General features: G+C 39.0%; 1 protein-coding gene and 1 long non-coding RNA gene across 13 annotated transcripts in view; one reads left to right on the top strand and one right to left on the bottom strand.

The window, feature by feature from the left end:
* LOC138852702 (uncharacterized) overlaps positions 1-13975 on the bottom strand; it is a 47288-nt gene extending 33313 nt beyond the window's left edge. The window contains exon 1 of the long non-coding RNA XR_011392016.1: positions 13789-13975. This is a non-coding gene — a long non-coding RNA (uncharacterized lncRNA). The remainder of the gene's footprint in view (positions 1-13788) is intronic.
* Positions 1-21424, top strand: part of LOC128698394 (adenylate cyclase type 1) — a 1819232-nt gene that overhangs the window by 1128729 nt on the left and 669079 nt on the right. For all 12 annotated transcript variants that reach the window (XM_070085014.1, XM_070085006.1, XM_070085009.1 and 9 more), the window contains 3 exons: positions 4137-4239; positions 7934-8208; positions 20085-20205. In XM_070085014.1, the coding sequence (XP_069941115.1) occupies positions 4137-4239; positions 7934-8208; positions 20085-20205 (499 nt within the window). The remainder of the gene's footprint in view (positions 1-4136; positions 4240-7933; positions 8209-20084; positions 20206-21424) is intronic.

Here is a 21424-nt window from a genome sequence, read left to right as displayed (position 1 = left end):
GGCATAATTGAGAGCTGTAGTGTGCCAAATTAGTGAGTTTGCCAGATTACAGGGTGTTTAGGTTAGAATTCACTTAACCCTTTCAGGGTCGACAGGCCCTCTCCCAGACTTGTTCTCAGGGTTGCCAAATTTTAAAAAAAAATAACAAAAAAAATTCATTACCTGGAGTTTACCTGGAGAGAGTTCCGGGGGTCAACGCCCCCGTGGCCCGGTCATATGAAAAGATAGAGAATCTTTTCCCAATCATAATGACACCAAAAGTATGAAATTTGATGGAAAACTTATAGAATTATGCTCTCGCAAAGTTAGCAGTCTCGACGATGTTTACGCATCGGCGACACTTTGAGCCTTATTTTCGGCCAATTCCAGTGTACTAGTCGACAAAAATCATAACTGTTTCACTAGAACTCCATTTTTCTATCGAATGAGTACAAGAAACCACCCATTTGCCGATTTCAACTATCCAATAAAGTGGTCAGAATTTAGCAATTTTGCCAATTTTACACAAATTTCAAAAGATGCCAATTTCCAAATAGGGTCCAGAATAAACAAGACAGACATTCCTGGCACTAAAATAACATTTCCTCTGTTCATTAGTCACATCCCCAGGCCCCTCTTACATTTCTTTTGCTTTCCACTTTGAATTTTTATTCTCACAAAAAATAGAAGATTTACTGTTATGCAGACTACTGTATTAGTGTAGAAATGGTATAAATAATATCAGCGCATTTGTGAAAGAATATTAGATTCACCAGTTGACGTGTATTGGACGCGTGGCATGATTTGTTTACTTTTGAACTTTGGCAAAAATTGAACATTTCTGCTACTTTGAGCTCAATTTCAAGGTACTTTTCATTGTGAAACCAATCAAAATCATCTCAATTTCTGTAATATGTCTTCCATGCTATAAAATAAGACCAGGAAAACTAGAATACAACCATAAATACCATACAAAAATACAGTGCAAAGTCACTGTTTTAAACCAAAAAACAGTCAAAGTTTTTTTTTTTCTCATTACGCACTCTGTGCTGCAGGATTTTTTTTACTGCTCACACTGACCACATAGACCCATTCTTTCATATGTAGCCCTACCAGCTTTCTCTTGCTAGATTTGAGGGCGCTAGAATTTATGCGTACTAGTACGTCAAAAACCCTGGCGCGTAAGCTGTACTAGTACGTCGGAAACCCTGAAAGGGTTAATTAACCTGTCAGCAGAGACTCTGCTTCATCAAAAAGAGTTGTAAATCCACAGCTTGTTGCTGTGGATTTACAATCATCTGCACAATATCTGAGTCAGTATAATGATTTGAGTCAGTATAATGATGAAATTTGAAATTATGCTAGCCAAAATTAGTGCCGGATTACTGATGGAACCGGATAGCTGATTGCCGGATTAGTGATGACCAACCTGTAACTAAATACTGTTGACATATATGCTTCAATATAAACACTTGATCCACACATCCTCTACCCATTCTAAAGCCTCCTTGGTCATCTGCAATTCTGCTGTCTGTCTTACTTCTAATCCTTTCAATAATATCATGCCCATGAATTTTACATAGTATACTCAGTAAACTTATTCCCTATAATTTTTACAGTCTCTTTTGTACCCTTTCCTTTTATGTAAAAGAACTATACATGCTTTCTGCTAATCCCAAGGTACCTTCCCCTCTTTCATGCATTTATTAAACAAAAATAATATCTACTCCAACAGTATATCCCCTCCTGCTTTTATCATTTCTGCCATGATCCCTCAGTTTCAACTGCTTTACCCTCTTTCATTCTACGTAATGCCTCATGCACCTCCTCCACACTCACATCCTGCTCCTCTTAACTCCTAAAAGATGTTATACCTCCCTGGCCAGTACGTGAAATTACTGCCTCCCTTTCTTCATCGACATTTAAAAGTTCCTAAAAATATTCCCGCTATCTACCCAGTACCTCCAGCTTCCTATCCACTAACTCCCCTACTCTGTTTTTAACTGACAAATGCAATCATTCCCTAGGCTTTCTTAACTTGCTTATCCACTCTAAAATTTGTTCTTTTTCTCAGCAAAATTTGTTGACAGTGCCTCTCCCACTCTATCATTTACTCTATCATTGTGCTCTCCCACCACTCTCTTCACCTTTCTTTTACTTTCCATATACTCTGCCCTTCTTATACCACTTGTGCTTTGTAAAAACCTCTCATAAGCTACATTTATTTCTTGTATTGCACCCTTTACTTCATCATTCCACCAATCACCCCTCTTTCCTCCTGCACCCACCCTCCTATAGCCACAAACTTCTGCCCCCCCATTCTGACACTGCATTTTTTAAAACTATCCCATCCCTCTTGAACTCCCACACTACCCATACTTGCACTAGCCCACCTCTTAGCCAATAGTTGCTTATATCTCACCCTAACTACCTCCTCCCTGAGTTTATAAACTTTTACCTCCTTCTTACTTGCTGTTGCCCTCTTCTTTTTGTCCCATCTACCTCTTACCCTAACTGTAGCTACAACTAAATAATGATCTGATATATCCATTGCCCCTCTATAAACATGCACATCCTGAGGCTTACCCTAACAAGCTGCTTTCATTACATGTTATATCATACCTTGTATACTTATTTATCCTTTTTTTCATAAATTATGTGTTGCTTACTACCAAACCTCTAAAATATACTTATGAAAATGTTTAGCCTGAGGCACCGGGAAGCCTGAGGCACCGGGAAGCCTGAGGCACCAGGAAGCCTGAGGCACTGGGAAGCTTGAGGCACCAGGTAGCCTGAGGTACTGGGAAGCCTGAGGCACCAGGTAGCCTGAGGTACTGGGAAGCCTAAGGCACCAGGAAGCCTGAGGTACTGGGAAGCCTAAGGCACTGGGTAGCCTGAGGCACCAGGAAGCCTGAGGCACCAGGTAGCCTGAGGTACTGGGAAGCCTAAGGCACTGGGTAGCCTGAGGTACTGGGTAGCCTGAGGCACCAGGAAGCCTGAGGCACCAGGTAGCCTGAGGTACTGGGAAGCCTGAGGCACCAGGTAGCCTGAGGTACTGGGAAGCCTAAGGCACTGGGTAGCCTGAGGTACTGGGTAGCCTGAGGCACCAGGAAGCCTAAGGCACCAGGAAGCCTGAGGTACTGGGAAGCCTAAGGCACTGGGTAGCCTGAGGTACTGGGTAGCCTGAGGCACCAGGAAGCCTGAGGCACCAGGTAGCCTGAGGTACTGGGAAGCCTAAGGCACTGGGTAGCCTGAGGTACTGGGTAGCCTGAGGCACCAGGAAGCCTGAGGCACCAGGTAGCCTGAGGTACTGGGAAGCCTGAGGTACTGGGTAGCCTGAGGTACTGGGTAGCCTGAGGTACTGGGTAGCCTAAGGTACTGGGAAGCCTAGTTCAAACCTTCAGTGATGCTTACAACTATTTTGCTTATTTATTCTTAGCCCAATAACTATCTTGGATAATCAAGATGTATGTAACTGTACAAAAAAAATTTGATGTATGTATTTTAAAATTTTAGTCAGTTACATTAATGATCAGCTAGAAATCTTATTACAAATTTATAAAGAAATATTTAGATTTTTGTTAGGACTGTTAATATTTGTATCATATTACACTAATAATAAATCTTCATTAATTTATTTATTATATATTAGTGGGAAGTGAAACAGAATTCTTCCTCTGTAAGCCATGTGTGTCATAAGAGGCGACTAAGATGCTGGCAGCAAGGGGCTAGTAACCTCTTCTCCTGTATAAATTACTAAATTTAAAAAGAGAAACTTCTGTTTTTCTTTTTAGGTCACCTTGCCTTGGTGGGATATGGCCAGTTTGTTTAAAGAAAAGAAGAAATTTATTTATTGAAGTTTATAGAGGTGTTATTATTTTATGTATAAAATATTTGTGAAATATATTTAAAAGTTCAGTTGCTTCTGTAGTTATTATAATAAATTGTTAAATTCATTAATTAATTAAAAAATTCTTAAATTTGTTTCTAATTTCATTTATTCAAAATATTTCCATTTTGTGAACCTATATAATATAATGCTTTATAATAAAATGAATATTTTAAGTGTGAAAATTGTGTTCGCATACAGGCACAATTTTGACCATTTTTAAATATCATGGAGTTCACTATTTTTTAATAATGTTATTTATGAATAGGTTAAAAGTTACAACTTGGGACCCTGCAAGAAGATTTGTGCTGCGGTTAATTTTGACCATTGTAGCAGTCACAGTTATATATATCATGGCTCAAGTTAACTCGGTAAGCCTTGTACTGTAGTTTTCAACTATGTGTGTGTGTGTATGGGAGGAGGGGTCATGTTCATAGCTTCTGGCCGTGCCCCTTTGTATGTGTGGGGGGGTAAGGGGTTTGTGTTCATAGCTTCTGGCCCTGCCTCTTTGTGTGTGAGTGTGTGTGTGTGTGTGTGTGTGTGTGTGTGTGTGTGTGTGTGTGTGTGTGTGTGTGTGTGTGTGTGCGTGTGTCTGTGTGTGCGTGTGTCTGTGTCTGTGTTTGTGTGTCTGTGTGGGGTGGCAGGAGCTATTTGTTTGTGTTTGCTGGTACCTCCTGGCCCCACCTCTTCGTATGTGTGTGTGTTCTCACCTAATTGTGGTTGCAGGGGTTGAGTCATAACTCCTGGCCTAACCTTTTCACTGGTTGCCACTAGGTCCACTCTCTCCCTGCTCCATGAGCTTTATCATACCTCTTCTTAAAGCTATGTATGGTACCTGCCTGCACTACCTGGAGTTTACCTGGAGGGTATTCTGGGGATCAACACCCCTGTGGCCCGGTCCACAACCAGGCCTCCCGGTGGATCAGGGCCTGATCAACCAGGCTGTTACTGCTGGCCGCACGTAGTCCAACATACGAATGACAGCCCGGCTGATCCGGCACCAATTTAAAGTATCTGTCCAGCTCCCTCTTGAAGGCAGCCAGTGGTAATTCCCCTTATGCTTGGTGGGAGGCTGTTGAACAGTCTTAGTCCCTGACACTTATGGTGTTTTCTCTTAGTGTACCAATGGCACCCCAACTTTTCATTGGGGGTATTTTGCATCACCTTCCCAGTCTTTTACTTTTGTAGGGAGTGATTTCTGTGTGCAGATTCAGGACCATTCCTTCTAGGATTTTCCAAGTGTAGATTATGATATATCTCTCTCGCCTGCATTCCAGCAAGTACAAGTCAAGTGCTTCCAAGCGTTCCCAGTAGTTGAGGTGTTTGATGGAACTTACATGTGCAGTAAAGGCTCTCTGTCCACTCTCTAGATCTGTAATTTCACATGCTTTGAACGGAGATGTTAATGTACAGCAGTATTCCAGCCTAGAGAGAACAAGTGATTTGAAAAGGATCATCATTGGCTTGCCATCTCTTGTTTTGAACATTCTCATTATCCATCCTATCATTTTCTTTGCAGTTGTGATCATGGCTCTGTTGTGATTCTTGACAGTGAGATCATCAGACATTACCTCTCCCTTTCTCCTCACATTATTTTTCCGCTCTATTGTATGATCAGAGATTGTAGTATACTGTGTTCTAGTTATTATCTCCTCCAGTTTTCCATAATGGAGTAGTTGGAATTTGTCCTCACTGAACATCATATTGTTTTCCATTGTCCATTGGAAAACTTGATTCATATCTTCTTGGAGGTTAACCGTGTCCTCAATAGATGACAGTCTCATGCAGATCCTAGCATTGTTTGCAAAGGGTGACATGGTGCTGTGGATTACATCTCTGTCTATGTTTGATATGAGGATGAGGAACAGGATGGGGGCGAGTACTGTGCCTTGTGGAACAGAGCTTTCCACTATGGCAGCTTCCGATTTAACTCTGTTGACCATTACTCTCACTACCTCAATTTCCAGACTATTCTACTTCCTGATAACTCTTTGGCTGAAGAAATACTTTCTAACATCCCTCTGACTCATCTGAGTCTTCAGCTTCAAATTGTGATCCCTTGTTGTTGTGTCCCATCTCTGGAACATCCTGTGTCTGTCCATCTTGTTGATTCCTCTTAGTATATGTCATTATCATGTACACCGTCCCTCCTGTCCTCCAGTCTCTTCAGGTCGAATTCTCTTTACCTCTCCTTGTAGGACATGCCCCTTAACTCTGCACTAGTCTCGCTGCAAACTTTTGCACTTTCTCTAGTTTCCTGATGGGTTTGGCCAGATAAAGGTTCCAAAGTGGAGCTGCATACTCCAGTATGGGCTTGACGTACACTGTGTACAGGGTCCGGAACAACTCCTTACTGAGATGTCAGAATGCTATTCTTAGGTTTGCTAGCCGCCCATATGCTGCAGCAGATATTTGGTTGGTGTGCGCCTCAGATGTGCTCGGTATTATACACACTCCAAGATCCTTTTCCTTAAGTGAGGTTTATAGTCTTTGGCCCCCTCGACTGTACTTTCTTTGGTCTTCTTTGCCCTTCCCCAATCTTCATAACTTTGCACTTGGTGGAGTTGAACTTTGTGTGTGTGTGTGTGTGTGTGTGTGTGTGTGTGTGTGTGTGTGTGTGTGTGTGTGTGTGTGTGTGTGTCTGTGTGTGTGTGTGTGTGTGTGTTCATGTTCATAGCTCCTGGCCCCACCTCTTTGTGTGTGTGCATGCATATATGAGTGTGTGTGTGTGTGTGTGTGTGTGTGTGCATGCCATATCAATACAATGGAACCTCTGGTCACAACCATAATTCATTCCAAAACTCTGGTTGTGACCTGATTTGGTACACAAATAACCTGCACATAAAAGAGAGAAGCTTACGACGACGTTTCGGTCCGACTTGGCCCATTTACAAAGTCACACTGTGTAAACAGTGTGACTGTAAATGGTCCAAGTCGGACCGAAACGTCGTCGTAAGCTTCTCTCTTTTATGTGCGGGTTATTTGTGTATCGTTCCAGTCACGTTATTGTGCCTTTTTTTGTTATTTACCTGATTTGGTCATGACCCTAACTTAATTTTTCTGTTGGATTGTATGTAAATACAATTAATCCGTTCTAGACCCCTACGAACTGTATGTAAATATTGTTTTTTTTTTAAGATTTTTAAGCACAAAAATAGAACTAGCAGCCTCTCTATGCCTTACCACACTATGAATGCGACATCTTACAAAACTTTTCAAACCATCCTCTGCCTTTAAGTACATCACTTTCTGCACTCATGGAAGGGTAATTCTGCCACAAATCACTGTGTATCTTCCTGACTTTCTCGCATATGATTGCCTCGCTTACACTATCACCTGCAAGTTGCTTCTCATTCAACCACACTGGCAACAGCTTCTCCCCCTCTTCCAGTACTTGAGGCCTCTGCCTGGTTAACATCGTAACTCCCTTAGCAACATAAGCTGCTTTAATAGCCGCTCTCTGCTTCAGAATGGTCAAGATCGTAGACTTCGGCTTTTTGAACTCTGCAGGAAGATCAGTAACACGCACACCACGTTCATACTTTTCAATAATTTTCCTTCTTTACTTCTATTTCAGTTTTCTTCAAACCCTTCTTTTTACCCTTATTACCACTCTTCACTTGCTTAGAGGCCATGGTTAATTGCAAATTGAATTAAAAAACACACAAAATACAATACAAGGAGTTTATAGCGAATGAACGCATGTCTGACCGAGACCGACTACAAGGCGAGGTGTACACAAACAACAGGAAGTGGGGAAAATTGGCACATGCGAAAAAAATGGTGTAGGTTGTGAAACTTTGTGTGACTGTGTTTGTTCGGTACCCAATTATGTGTTTGTGACCAGATGCAAAAATTTGGCGAATTTTATGGTCTTGAACTGATTAGTTCATGTTCAGAAGCGTTCTTGACCAGAAGTTCCACTGTATAATAAGTATAATTTGCAGTTCTGAGAATAAGGGTGTATTATTTTTAGCATCAATATAATATAGTTTTGAACTCTTTAAGATTTTGTTACGAAACATGAATGTGATTTGCAGTAATATTTTTTCACTTTTTTTTCAGTTTACATGTGAGTTACCGCAAGTGCCATGCAAAGCCAACGTAACTAATTTAACTTCACGACGTCCAGGACCACAAGAATTTGTTCGCAATTTATGGTGCCCACTGCCAGAATATATTCCACTTTCTTGTGTTGTTGGGTTTATGGCCACAGCAGTGTTTCTTCGACTGCCCGTGCTTGTCAAGACACTACTGCTTGTATCTATGGCAGTAGTGTATTCTTTATTGATCTTCATCACCCATCTGCCTCTTTTCACCTGTTATGATACACGTGTTGGGTAAACACCTTGTGTTTTGTTTTTTAATAGAAAAATAAGTCACAATTACTTGCAGTATCACTAATTTTGACCATTTTCAACTCTTTAACTTTAATTCTTTTACTGTCTTCTTTTGTGAAATTGAATCCTTATAATATCCTTATTTAACTTCATAGGGAAGTGGAGAAGAATCCTTCCTCTGTAAGCCATGCATGTCATAAGAGGCAACTAAAATGCTGGGAGTAACAGGCTAGTATTGTAGTGGTGTAGCTAGTATAATAGTAGTATAGCTAGTACAAGTATAGTAGTAGATTAGTAGAGAGCAACCACCCAGGGAAGTACGTACTACTGTCCTACCAAATAAGTGTGAGACAGAAACCTGTATTTGTTTTACATGATGGTAGGATTGTTGGTGTCTTTTTTTTTTGTCTCATAAACATGCAAGATTTCAGGTATGTTTTGTTACTTCTACTTACACTTAGGTCACACTACACATGCATGTACACATTTATGTATACACACTTGTCTGAATTTTCTTTGATTTTGTCTTAATAGTTCTTGTTCTTATTACTTTTCCTTTCATATCCATTACTTTTCCTTTCATATCCATGAGGAAGTGGAATAAGAATCTCTCCTCTGTAAACCATACATGTAAAAGTCAACTAAAATGCCATTAGCAATGGAGTAGTAACCCCTTTTCCCGGACAGCTTACTAAAAATAAGAAGAAAACCATCAAAATGGGATGTTTGAATGTGTGTGGATGTAGCACGAATGATAAGAAAGAAATGATTGTGCATGTTGTTAATGAAAAGAAGCTGGATGTCCTGCCTTAAAGTGAAACAAAGCTGAAGGGGGTAGGAGAATTTCAGTGGAGAGAAATAATGGGATTAGGTCCGAGGTTTCTAATAGAGTAAGAGCTAAAGAAGGAGTAGCAATAACATTGAAGGGTATTTGTGCATGGGGCTCAACAACAATTAACCATCTCAAACCATTAATTACCCAACAAAAGGCTGCAGTCAGAATGATAACAAATTCCCACTACAGGCAGCACACTCCACCAATATTCAAAACACTAAACCTACTCACCATATAAAACATCCATACTTATTACTGCACCTATTACTTACATAGAACACTTAACTCTGATATTAACCCTCCCCTCAAACATCTCCTTGCCAACCTCAACAGAACACATGACCATAACACAAGGCACAGATCACTCTTTGATGTTCCTCGTGTCCATCTCACGCTATGCAAAAACTCAATGCACATAAAAGGCCCTAAAATCTGGAATTCATTACCTGTAAATATAAAAGAAACACTACCTGTTTATAAATTCAAGTCTCTTCTCAAAGATCACTTACTCACCCAAAACCAAATAAGTACTGAATAACTGAACCTTATAAATTGTATATCTTAAATGTTTCTCACAATTATATCACATAAAAGTTAAACCTAAGACCCAATCTAACTTTGTTATTTTTTAAATACACTGCCTAACAGAATACTCCATTCTACTAAATGTACAGCAATGCATGCTAAGAGAGGAAAAAGTTAGGGTGAGATATAACCAACTATTGGCAGAAAGGTGGGCTAGTGCAAGTATAGGTAGTGGGGGCGAAGGGGGTTGAAGAGGGGTGGGATAGTTTTAAAAATGCAGTGTTAGAATGCTGGGCAGAAGTTTGTGGCTATAGGTGGGTAGGTGCAGGAGGACAGATGAGTGATTGGTGGTATGATAAGGTAAAAGGTGTGATAAAAGAGGAAAAGCTTGCTTATGAGAGGTTTTTACAAAGCAGAGGTGATGAAAGAAGGGTGAAATACATGGAGAGTAAAAGAAATGTGAAGAGAGTGATGAGAGAGTGCAAAAGGAGAGCAAATAATAGAGTGGGTGAGACACTGTTAACAAATTTTGCTGAGAATAAAAAAAAATTTTGGAGAGATAAAAAGGTTAAGAAAACCTAGGAAACGAATGGATTTGTCAGTTAAAAACAGAGTAGAGGAGCTACTAGATGGGGAGTTGGAGGTATTGGGTAGATGCTGAGAATATTTTGAGGAACGTTTGAATGTTGTTGAAGAAAGGGAGGCAGTAATTTCATGCACTGGCCAGGGAGGTATAACATCTTGGGTGGGGGGGTGCATAAGGCATTATATAGAATGAAAGGGGGTAAATTAGTTGGAACTGATGGGATCATTGCAGAAATCTTAAAAACAAGGGGGATATAATGTTGGAGTGGTTGATATTTTTGTTCAATAAATGTATAAAAGGAGGGAAGGTACCTAGGGATTGGCAGAGAGCGTATATAGTTCCTTTATATAAAAGGAAGGGGAACAAATAAAATTGTAAAAATTATAGGGGAATAAGGTTATTGAGTATATATACAGGTTGACCATCACTAATCCAACATCATCAGGACCTGTAAGGTGCTGGATTAGTGATTTTGCCAGATTGCAGAGTGGTTACGTCAGAATACACTTAACCCAATGGCAATATTTACTCATTGGCGATTTCACCCACTTTACACCCTATTTTTGGCCCATTCCATTGTTCCAGTCTACGAAACTTATAGCTATTTTGATAGTATTCCTTTTATTCTGTCGATTAAGTACAAGAAACCACCCATTTGCCTATTTCAGCTACCCAGTAAAGTGGTCAGAAATTGGTAATTTGGCAAATTTCAAACAAATTTTAAGAGATGCCAGTTTCAAAATAGGGTCCAGAATAAACCATGCAGACATTCCTAGCACTAAAATAATATTTTCTCCATTTGTTTATTTATTTATTTTTTTATTTATATATTTACTTATTATTAATTTGAACATGATACATAGAAGTACAAGGAAATACAGTGGTTAAGTGTAACATGCCAAAGCCTCTTGTATGCAGAGTATTATGGGCAGACTTAAAATTAACTTAAGATTAACTAAGCAATGATATATTCAGTGGTAAACATTATTGTAAACAAATAACAATTAAGCACAAATGAGTATTTCAAAGACAGGTCGTACTGTCATTTACTGTGTTGCTGAGCATTCAGTAGAATGGAGTATTCTCTTAGGAATTGTAATTAAAAATAAAGTTTGATTGGGTCACAGGGTTACCTGGAGAGAGTTCCGGGGGTCAACGCCCCCATTGCCCGGTCTGTGACCAGGCCTCCTGGTGGATCAGAGCCTGATCAACCAGGCTGTTACTGCTGGCTGCACGCAATCCAATGTATGAGCCACAGCCAGTCTGGTCAGGTACCGACTTTGGGTGCTTGTCAAGTGCCAGCTCGAAGACTGTCAGGGGTCTATTGGTAATCCCCTTATGTATACTGGGAGGCAGTTGAACAGTCTCGGGCCCCTGACACTTATTGTATTGTCTCTTAACGTGCTAGTGACACCCCTGCTTTTCATTGGGGGAGATGTTGCATCGTCTGCCAAGTCTTTTGCTTTCGTTGTGAGTGATTTTTGTGTGCAAGTTCGGTACTAGTCCCTCTAGGATTTTCCAGGTGTATATAATCATGTATCTCTCCCGCCTGCATTCCAGGGAATACAGGTTCAGGAACTTCAAGTGCTCCCAGTAATTGAGGTGTTTTATCTTCGTTATGCGTGCCGTGAAGGTTCTCTGTACATTTTCTAGGTCAGCAATTTCACCTGCCTTGAAAGGTGCTGTTAGTGTGCAGCAATATTCCAGCCTAGATAGAACAAGTGACCTGAAGAGTGTCATCATGGGCTTGGCATCCCTAGTTTTGAAGGTTCTCATTATCCATCCTGTCATTTTTCTAGCAGCTGCGATTGATACAATGTTATGGTCCTTGAAGGTGAGATCCTCTGACATGATCACTCCCAGGTCTTTGACGTTGGTTTTTCGCTCTATTTTGTGGCCGGAATTTGTTTTGTACCCTGATGAAGTTTTAATTTCCTCGTGTTTACCATATCTGAGTAAATACTTATGAGATACAATTTTTCAGTATTTATTTAGTTGAGGGTGAGTAAGAGATTTTTAAGAAGAGACTTGAATTTATAAACAGTGTTTCTTTTATATTCACAGGTAATGAATTCCAGATTTTTAGGCCTTTTATGTGCATTGAGTTTTTGCAAAGTGTGAGATGGACACGAGGAACATCAAAGAGTGATCTGTGCCTTGTGTTATGGTCATGTGTTCTGTTGAGGTTGGTAAGGAGACGTTTGAGGGGAGGGTTTATATCCGAGTTAAGTGTTCTATGTATGTAGTAAGTACAATAATAAGTATGGATGTTTTGTATTGTGAGTAGGTTTAGAGTTTTGAATATTGGTGGAGTGTGCTGCCTGTAGTGGGAATTTGTTATCACTCTGACTGCAGCCTTTTGTTGGGTAATTAACCCTTTGACTGTCGCAGGCCCCTTTCTGAAACTGTCATTCTATGTCGCTAAATATTCGAGAAAAAAAATTATTTTTTCTTATGAAAATGTTTAGATTATTTTTCCGAGTGTTTTAGTCCCCCCAAAATTTTTTTGCCATCAGTACTTACTGATATATAGAGGCGTGAAGTTTGCAGAAAATGAGCCGTGTATGGCAACAGCGGCGACTGCTGCTCACCCGGTAAACTTTGGTTTACTTGTAATTGAAGGTTTGTTGTTTTTTTCACTTTTATTTTTTCACATAACTTATGTGGCCTGTGAGACAAAAGTAAGGTGCAATGTACATATATACACTCGTTGTATACAACACAATAAGCACACGAACATAATTATCAATATTTTGTTGTTTTTTTCACTATTTTATTTTTTCACATAACTTATGTGGCCTGTGAGACCGAAGTAAGGTGCAATGTACATATATACACTCGTTGTATACAACACAATAAGCACACAAACATAATTATTAATATATTGTTTACAAAACTTGTTTACAAAAACAAACAATACAAAAAAATTGTTTTTTACTATTGTTCTATAATATATATACCAATGTACAGTCACCGAATATATTCCTAGAAGTTCTGCAGCTTGTGGAACTCTTTGAAACATGTTTTCATACACAATGGTGTTTTACACTTCTCACACATAAAACCAGTGTGTGTGCATTTTTGTGGACTTTTTTTTTATGTGCAAAGACAAAATACCTTGTCTGAGCAGTTTTCTTCAAAGTATTAGCAGGCAGTTGTGTTATGTAGTTATCCTAGGTAAATGGTCGTGTGTCATCATTCCTTCCTTCGTGCATTTGTTTCCTACCTTCCTTCCTGCATTCCTTCGTCTATCCTTACTTTTTTCCTTCCTTCATTCCTGCCTTCCATTCTTCCTTCCTTCTGGTTTCTATAATATATATACACATATATAGTCACTAGATACTTTCATATAACTGCTATTATCTTCATTCAGCAAGCTTGTCTTGTGTGCGAGTGTGCGGCTTATAATTGTTTTGAGTCAGGAGTCGGCAGCTGTCAAAATGACATATTATCTCATTACTCACTCCCCTACCGCCTGTCAAAACAATGGGGTCGGATGCTGCTTTGCCTCCATTTTATCTAATTATCTTTCTCCCTCATTCTATCTCTTTCAATCTGTCTCTCTCTTTCTATCTGTTTGTCTATCTCTGTCTCACAGGTACACATAAATACAAGTATACATATTGTAAATTACCTAGGATAACCCAAAAAATCCAGACAAAGTGCCAAACTCAGCTTGAAGATGTGAGTAAACGTGATGATGACACAGTCTTGTGGCTCTCTCTGAGACAGAGAGCTAGACGGATAGACAGGGAGCTTGGCAGACAGACAAATAGACAGACAGAAATGTTTGTGTACCAGCAAAAACAAAGGGAGGGCGATGGTCATCTAATCTTTTCTTATCAGCTGCACCTCCCCCACCCTCGTTTACGCTCATCAAACGTCAGCTCTTATCAGATGTTATCGCATCTTATCTTGTCACTGTCATGGGGTGGACTTTTTTTTTTTTTTGCTTCAAGGGAACAATATTATTACATCTTCTTCTTCTTCTTCTTCTTCTTCTTCTTCTTCTTCTTCTTCTTCTTCTTCTTCTTCTTCTTCTTCTTCTTCTTCTTCTTCTTCTTCTTCTTCTTCTTCTTCTTCCTCTTCTTCTTCCTCTTCCTCCTCCTCCTCCTCCTCCTCCTCCTCCTCCTCCTCCTCCTCCTCCTCCTCTTCTTCCTCCTCTTCCTCCTCCTCCTCCTCCTCTTCCTCCTCCTCTTCTTCCTTTTCTTCCTCCTCCTCTTCCTCTTCCTCTTCCTCTTCCTCTTCCTCTTCCTCTTCTTTCTCTTTCTCTTTCTCTTCCTCCTCTTTCTCTTCCTCTTCCTCCTCTTTCTCTTCCTCTTCCTCCTCTTTCTCTTCCTCCTCCTCCTCCTCTTCCTCCTCTTCCTTCTCTTCCTCCTCTTCTTCCTCCTCCTCCTCCTCCATTGCTTTTGGTCTCAAACTCCTCAAAATCATGAAATTGATCTTCACTGACACTTCCATCTGTATTAGAGCATCATTTGGGAAGAGAAGAATCCCAGATTTGCTGGGGAGTCACATATTTCTTACCACTAAGCATGCTGATAAAGGACAGCTGAAATGGCATTCCCACAATGCACCACTGGCTCCCCAATTTTTTTTATATGGTGCACACTGACCATAGAGACCCATTCTCTCACATGTGGGCCTACCAGCTTTCTCCTGCTTGATTTGAAGCCACTAGAATTTATGCGTATAAATACGTCAGAAACAGTGGCGCCTAAGACGTATATATACGGCATAAACAGTCAAAGGGTTAATGGTCTGAGATGGTTTATTGTTGTTGAGCCCCATGCACAAATTACCTAGGTGAGATAGGGGTAAATAAGTGAGTGATATAAGGCCAGGAGGGCTGACTGTGGAACATAGTACTGTTTCTTCGACAGTATGCCTACAGTCTTGGAAATTTTCTTGGAAATTTGTTGTACTTGTGTTTGAAATTTGAGTCAGTTATCAAGGTGGATTCCTAAGAATTTTCAATCTGTGAGCTTTGTGATAGGTGATCCGTTTATCATTATGTTAAGAGGGACATCTGTAGCTCTGTTACCAAACTGAATGAAGTAGAGTTTGTCAATGTTTAGAATAAGTTTGTTAGTCATCGTCCAGGTAGATATTTTCTGTAATTCGTTAGTTACATCTCCAGGCCCCTATTATATTATACTTGCTTTCTATTTTGAAATTTTATTCACTCAACAAATAGAGGATTTACTGTAATACAGACTGCTTCATTATTGTAATAATTGTACAAATAATGTCAACCTATTCATGACTGCATATTAGACCAGCCAGTTGGACACATATTGAATGGTAACGTCATTTGTTTACTCCTAACATCGGCAAAAATTGAACATTTCTGCTACATTGAGCTAAATTTTAAGGTACTTTTCCAGCATGAAACCAATCAAAATTATATCTATTTCTGTAACATAACTTTCATTCTATCAAATGAAACCAGAAAAACAAGAATACAACCTTACAATCAATACAAAAATACACTTCAAAGTTACTGTTTTATACCAAAAGCAGAGCTGCCTTTTTTCTCAATATGCACTGTGTGGTGCAGGATTTTTTTTATATAGTGCACACTTACAACACAGACCTATTCTCTCGTATGTAGTCCCAAGTATTCCGGTCACAGCTTATCTGAGTGAGCTGAGCTCGTGACGACCGACAGTGGCTTCAAAACTACCCTATCTTTTATGGACAATCTGTGGTGTATGCACTTTACACAACAAGAAGCATTTTTTTTATTGGCTGGAACCATGGCTAAGGCTAAAAGTGAGCAGGTTATAACAATAAATGGAGAAAAAAAAAATTGGAATGACTTACGCAGCAAGTAGCACCACCAAACGGTAGCAGCAGGTTGGTGTGGCAGCCCCAGAAATTTGAAATTATGCTAATCAAAATTTTTACTGGATTACTAATGGAACCAGATTACTGATTGCCGGATAAGTGATGGCTAACCTTTACCAGGTAAAGTGTATGGTAGAGTTATTGAAAGAATTAGAGGTAAGACAGAGAGCAGGATTGCAGATGAACAGGAGGCTTTAGAATGGGTAGGGGATGTGTAGATTAAATGTTTACATTGAAGCATATATGTGAACAGTATTTAGATAAAGGTAGGGAAGTTTTCATTGCATTTCTGGATTTAGAAAAGACATATGATATGGGAAGTACAATGCCTGCACTCTAAAGGAGGGGTTCGGGATATTGGCAGTTTGGAGGGATATGTTGTACTCACCTAGCTGTACACACCTAGTTGTGGTTGCAGGGGTCGATTCCAAGCTTAAAGCTATGTATGGATCCTGCCTCCACTACATCGCTTCCCAAACTATATGCTTCTAAACTGTGTGTTCTGAGCACCTCTGCAAAAACAGTGATTATGTGTGAGTGAGGTGAAAGTGTTGATATATATATTTTATTATCACACTGGCCGATTCCCACCAAGGCAGGGTGGCCCGAAAAAGAAAAACTTTCACCATCATTCACTCCATCACTGTCTTGCCAGAAGGGTGCTTTACACTACAGTTTTTAAACTGCAACATTAACACCCCTCCTTCAGAGTGCAGGCACTGTACTTCCCATCTCCAGTGTTGAATGATGATGAAAGTATTTTCCTTTTGGGATTTTCTTTCTTTTTGGGTCACCCTGCCTTGGTGGGAGACGTCTGACTTGTTAAAAAAAAAAAAAATATGATAGGGTGGATAAGGGAGCAGTGTGGCAGATGTTACAAGTGTATGGATTAGGTAGTAAGTTACTAAATGCTGTAAAGAGTTTTTAAGGGGATAGTGAGGCTCAGGCTAGGGTGTATAGGAGAGAGGGAGACTACTTCCCAGTAAAAGTAGGTCTTAGACAAGGATGTGTAATGTCACCATGGTTGTTTAACGTATTTATAGATGAGGTTTTGGAAGAAATGCTAGGGTGTTGAGGAGAGGGTTGCGATTAAATTGTGGGGAATCAAATACAAAATGAGAGTTGATACAGTTACTTTTTGCTGATGATGCTGTGCTTTTGGGAGATTCTAAAGAAAAGTTACAAAGGTTAGTGGACGAGTTTGGGCGGGTATGTAAAGGTAGAAAGTTGAAGTGAACATAGATAAGAGTAAGGTGATGAGGGTATCAAACAATTTAGATAAAGAAAAATTGGATATCACATTGGAGGGAGGGAATATGGAAGAAGTGAATGTGTTCAGATATTTGGGAGTCGACCTGTCAGCAGATGGGTTTATGAAGAATGAGTTTAACCATAGAATTGATGAAGGATAAAACATGAGTGGTGCATTGAGGTATCTGTGGAGACAAAAGCCGTTATCCATGGAGTCAAAGAAGGAAATGTATGAGATTATAGTGGTACCAACACTCTTATATGGGTGTGAAGCTTGGGTTGTAAATGCTGCAGCGAGGAGGCAGCTGGAGGCAGTGGAGATATCGTGTGTAAGAGCAATGTGTCATGTAAATATTATGCAGAGAATTCGTAATGTGGAAATTAGGAGGTGTGGAGTTACTATAAGTATTAACGAGAGGGCTGAAGAGGAGTTGTTGAGGTGGTTTGGTCATTTAGAGAGAATGGAACAAAGTAGAATGATTTGGAGAGAGTATAAATCTGTAGGGGAAGGAGGGTGGGGTAGGGGTCTTCGTAGGAAAGGTTGGAGGGAGGGGTTAAAGGAGGTTTTGTGGGTGAGTGGCTTGGACTTCCAGGAAGCATGCGTGAGTGTGATAGATAGTGAATGGAGACAAATGGTTTTTGGGACCTGACAAGCTGTTGGAGTGTGAGCAGGGTAATATTTTGTGAAGGGAAACCGGTTAGCCAGACTTGAGTCCTGGAAATGGAAAGTACACAATGCCTGCACTTTAAGGAGGTGTTTGGGATATTGGCTGTTTGGAGTGACATCTAAAATGTCGTTTCTGAGCACCTCTGCAAAGACAGTGATTATATATGAGTGATGGTGAAAGTTTTTTCTTTCATTATGGATTTTTCTTTTTGGGTCACAGTACCTCGTCGGGAAGCTGCCGACGTGTTAAAAAAAAAAGGCTAGTAACTCCTGTATAAATTACAGTAAGACCTTGAGTTACGAACACACCAAGAATCTTTTGTATTGTGATGATATTCATAATACAGGAAGTCTCCAGTTTATGAACACATTGGGGACCTGTGTTGTGTATAATAATGATATAATAGTGATATTATACACAGTACAGAAGATTCTCAGTGTGTTCATAAGTCAAGGAGTTACTGTATTAAAAATAAGAAGAAAAACTATAAAGCTGGGATGTTTGAAAGTGTGTGGATGTACTTCAGATGATTAGAAAGAGATGACTGCCAGTGTTATGAATGAAAAGAAGCTGGATGGCCTGGCTCAAAGTGAAACAAAGCTGAAGGTGGTAGGAGAGTTTCAGTGGGGAAAAATAAATGGAATTAGGTCAGGAGTATCTGAGAGCTAAGGAAGGGGTAGCAGTAATGTTGAAGGATCAGTTATGGCAAGAAAAAAGGAAATATAAATATATAAATTCAAGGACTGTGTGAATTAAAATAAGGGTCAGATACAAAAAGTGGGTTATGGTAAGTGTTTATGCTCCTGGAGAAGAGAAGAGTGTAGAGGAGAGAGAGATTTTGGATGTTAAGTGGTCTCATTTGATAGAATAGAAGATATATTACAAAAATAGAAATGATTTTAATTTGTTTTAGTACTGAAAATAGCTTGAATTTGAGCTCAAAGTAGCGGAAATGTTCGATTTTTGCCAATGTTCAATAGTACACAAATCACATCACACGTCCAATACACATCAGCTGGTGGATCTAATGTGTGTTCACGAATGCACTGATATTATTTTACAATTATTATCATATTGCGTAACAATAAATCTTCTATTTATTGGTGTGAATAAAAATTATTTTTGTGAATAAAAAATCAAAATGGAATTCATGTGTAAAGCCTGGAAACATAACTAATAAACAGAGGAAATGTTATTTTAGTACCAGGAATGCCTTCATTGTTTATTCTGGACCTTATATTGAAACTGGAATATTTTGAACTTGGTGTGAAACTGGTCAAATTACCAATTTCCAATAATTTTAGTTAGTAGTTGAATTAGTTGATTGAGCGATTTCTTTTGCTCAATAGATAAAATAGAACACATACCAGTGAAACAGCTAAGATTTTGGTCTAATGGAACATCGTAATTGGCCAAAAATAGGACTCAAAGTGGGCAAAATCGCCACTGCATAAACATTGTTGACACAGCAAAATTTGCAAGAGCATAATTTTTTCAATATTTTTTTTTTATCAAATTTCACACTTTTTCTTTTATTACCTTCAGAAAAAGATTCTCTACCATTTCATAAAAAATAATTTTTTTTTTTTTTTTTTTTTTTTTTAATTCTTGTATCCTATGGGGAACTTTCAGATTGGGGGTCTGGACCTTCAAGGGGTTATGTGAGCAATAGAGCTAGGCCTAAAAAATGCATATACAGTGCACACATTATTTACCTTAAAACATTTTCATCTTTAGCTTATAGTGAATAAATGAAGAATGGGTATAATTGAAAACTGCTGTATTAGTGAAACGCTACACAGCAAAGCACTGTAAAGCAAAGCCTATTATCATATATAGATTTTGCATGAATCATTACCATTTGTTTCTGTAGGGAACCTGCCATCAAAAATATACTTGGTAGGTATTCAGCACTTTCTTGTGATACATAAAATTTTTCAGGTACTTGAAGATTGAAAAGTCTTTTCGGGGGTTCACTGTATATTTTAGTATATTTTATAATATATATATTACTTAACAGTTTCTTTAGTTTAATTAGTTGTTAATATAGAAGGTGACATTAAATACTTAAACACACACATCTGCAAGTATGAAAGTAGTAATTTTTATTGTTACTCTACAAGCTCAAACTAAAATTCCATCTTTTTCTCTTTTTTTTCAGGGCAGTGGTTCCAACAGAAGTTTTAGGAGTAGTTTACATCTTACTGTTTTTATTAGCAGTGATAGCTCATGGGAGACAAGTGGAATGGACAGCCCGACTGGATTTTCTATGGCAGTGCCAGGTAATTTAAGGTCATTATACTACATTATTAATATGGGGAAGCATATGTGTGCGGTTTTTATACCACTGGCCATCATCTCTCACTAGAGTATGGTGAACCCTCAAAAAAAAAAAAAAAAAAAAAAAAAAAACTGACTCAATAGCTGTCTTGCTAGAAGTGCAGAGACATCACACTTCACATGACCCTCTGTCTGCAACATCCCCACTCGTTCATTAGAGTGCAGGCACTGCATTTCCCACCTGCAGGATTCACGTTCAGATATCAAATTTTCCCTAAATCTTTACATAAATGTTACTGTGTTCACAATACACAACATACACAAGCCTGCCAGATGTGCAAGCCCCTACCACTCAAAACCTTTACCCCTTCCTTCAGCTATTCTTGGGAATACAGTGGACCCTCGGTTATCAGCCGTAATTTGTTCCAGAAGCTCGGCCTAAAACTGAAATGGCTGAAAACTGAAATAATATTTCCCACAAGCATGCGTGTTTTAAAAGTCAACTAAAATATCAGGAACAATGGGATAGTAACCCCTTTTCCTGTATAGTCTACTAAAACGAAAAATTAGTAGTAGTAGTAGTAGTATTCATTTAAAGACGGTATGTATATATATAATTGGGGCCCTGATATTATATTTTATAGTGAGTTTATTATATAATTTCAGGTCACTTTTTATATTGTATCTTTATATATGCTTCTAAACTGTTGTATTTTGGGCACCTCTGCAAAAACAGTGAGTATGTATGAGTGTGGTGAAAGTGTTGAATGATGATGAAAGTATTTTCATTTTGGGGATTTTCTTTCTTTTTGAGTCACCCTGCCTTGGTGGGAGACAGCTGACTTGTTGAAAAAAAAAGAACAATTAATCCATTCCAGACACCCAAAAATATTCACAAAAAAATATAATTTTTTTAAATATTACAGTTTTACATACACAAAACAATGAGAACTAAATAAAATAAATACATGAACAATTATATCAGTATTATATACCTTATTGAAGACCCTTCTTGACTTATGGAAGATAAGGAGGTGGAGAGAGGCTTGAGAGTCACTGTACCCTTGCAACTCTCTCCACTTTGCACAAACATCCTTAATTACTGAAGGCACATTCTCCCCTCTCTCTTCCTCCTCCTCTGAAGCAATTTTCTCAGCTGTGCTTTGTTGCTGTGCCAGATGAAGGTCTTGCAGCTCTACCCTCTACCACCATCAGTACCAC

Source organism: Cherax quadricarinatus, chromosome 14 (assembly GCF_038502225.1).
Source record: "Cherax quadricarinatus isolate ZL_2023a chromosome 14, ASM3850222v1, whole genome shotgun sequence".
Lineage (NCBI taxonomy): Eukaryota > Metazoa > Arthropoda > Malacostraca > Decapoda > Parastacidae > Cherax > Cherax quadricarinatus.
This window is presented reverse-complemented; position numbering and strand designations above follow the sequence as displayed.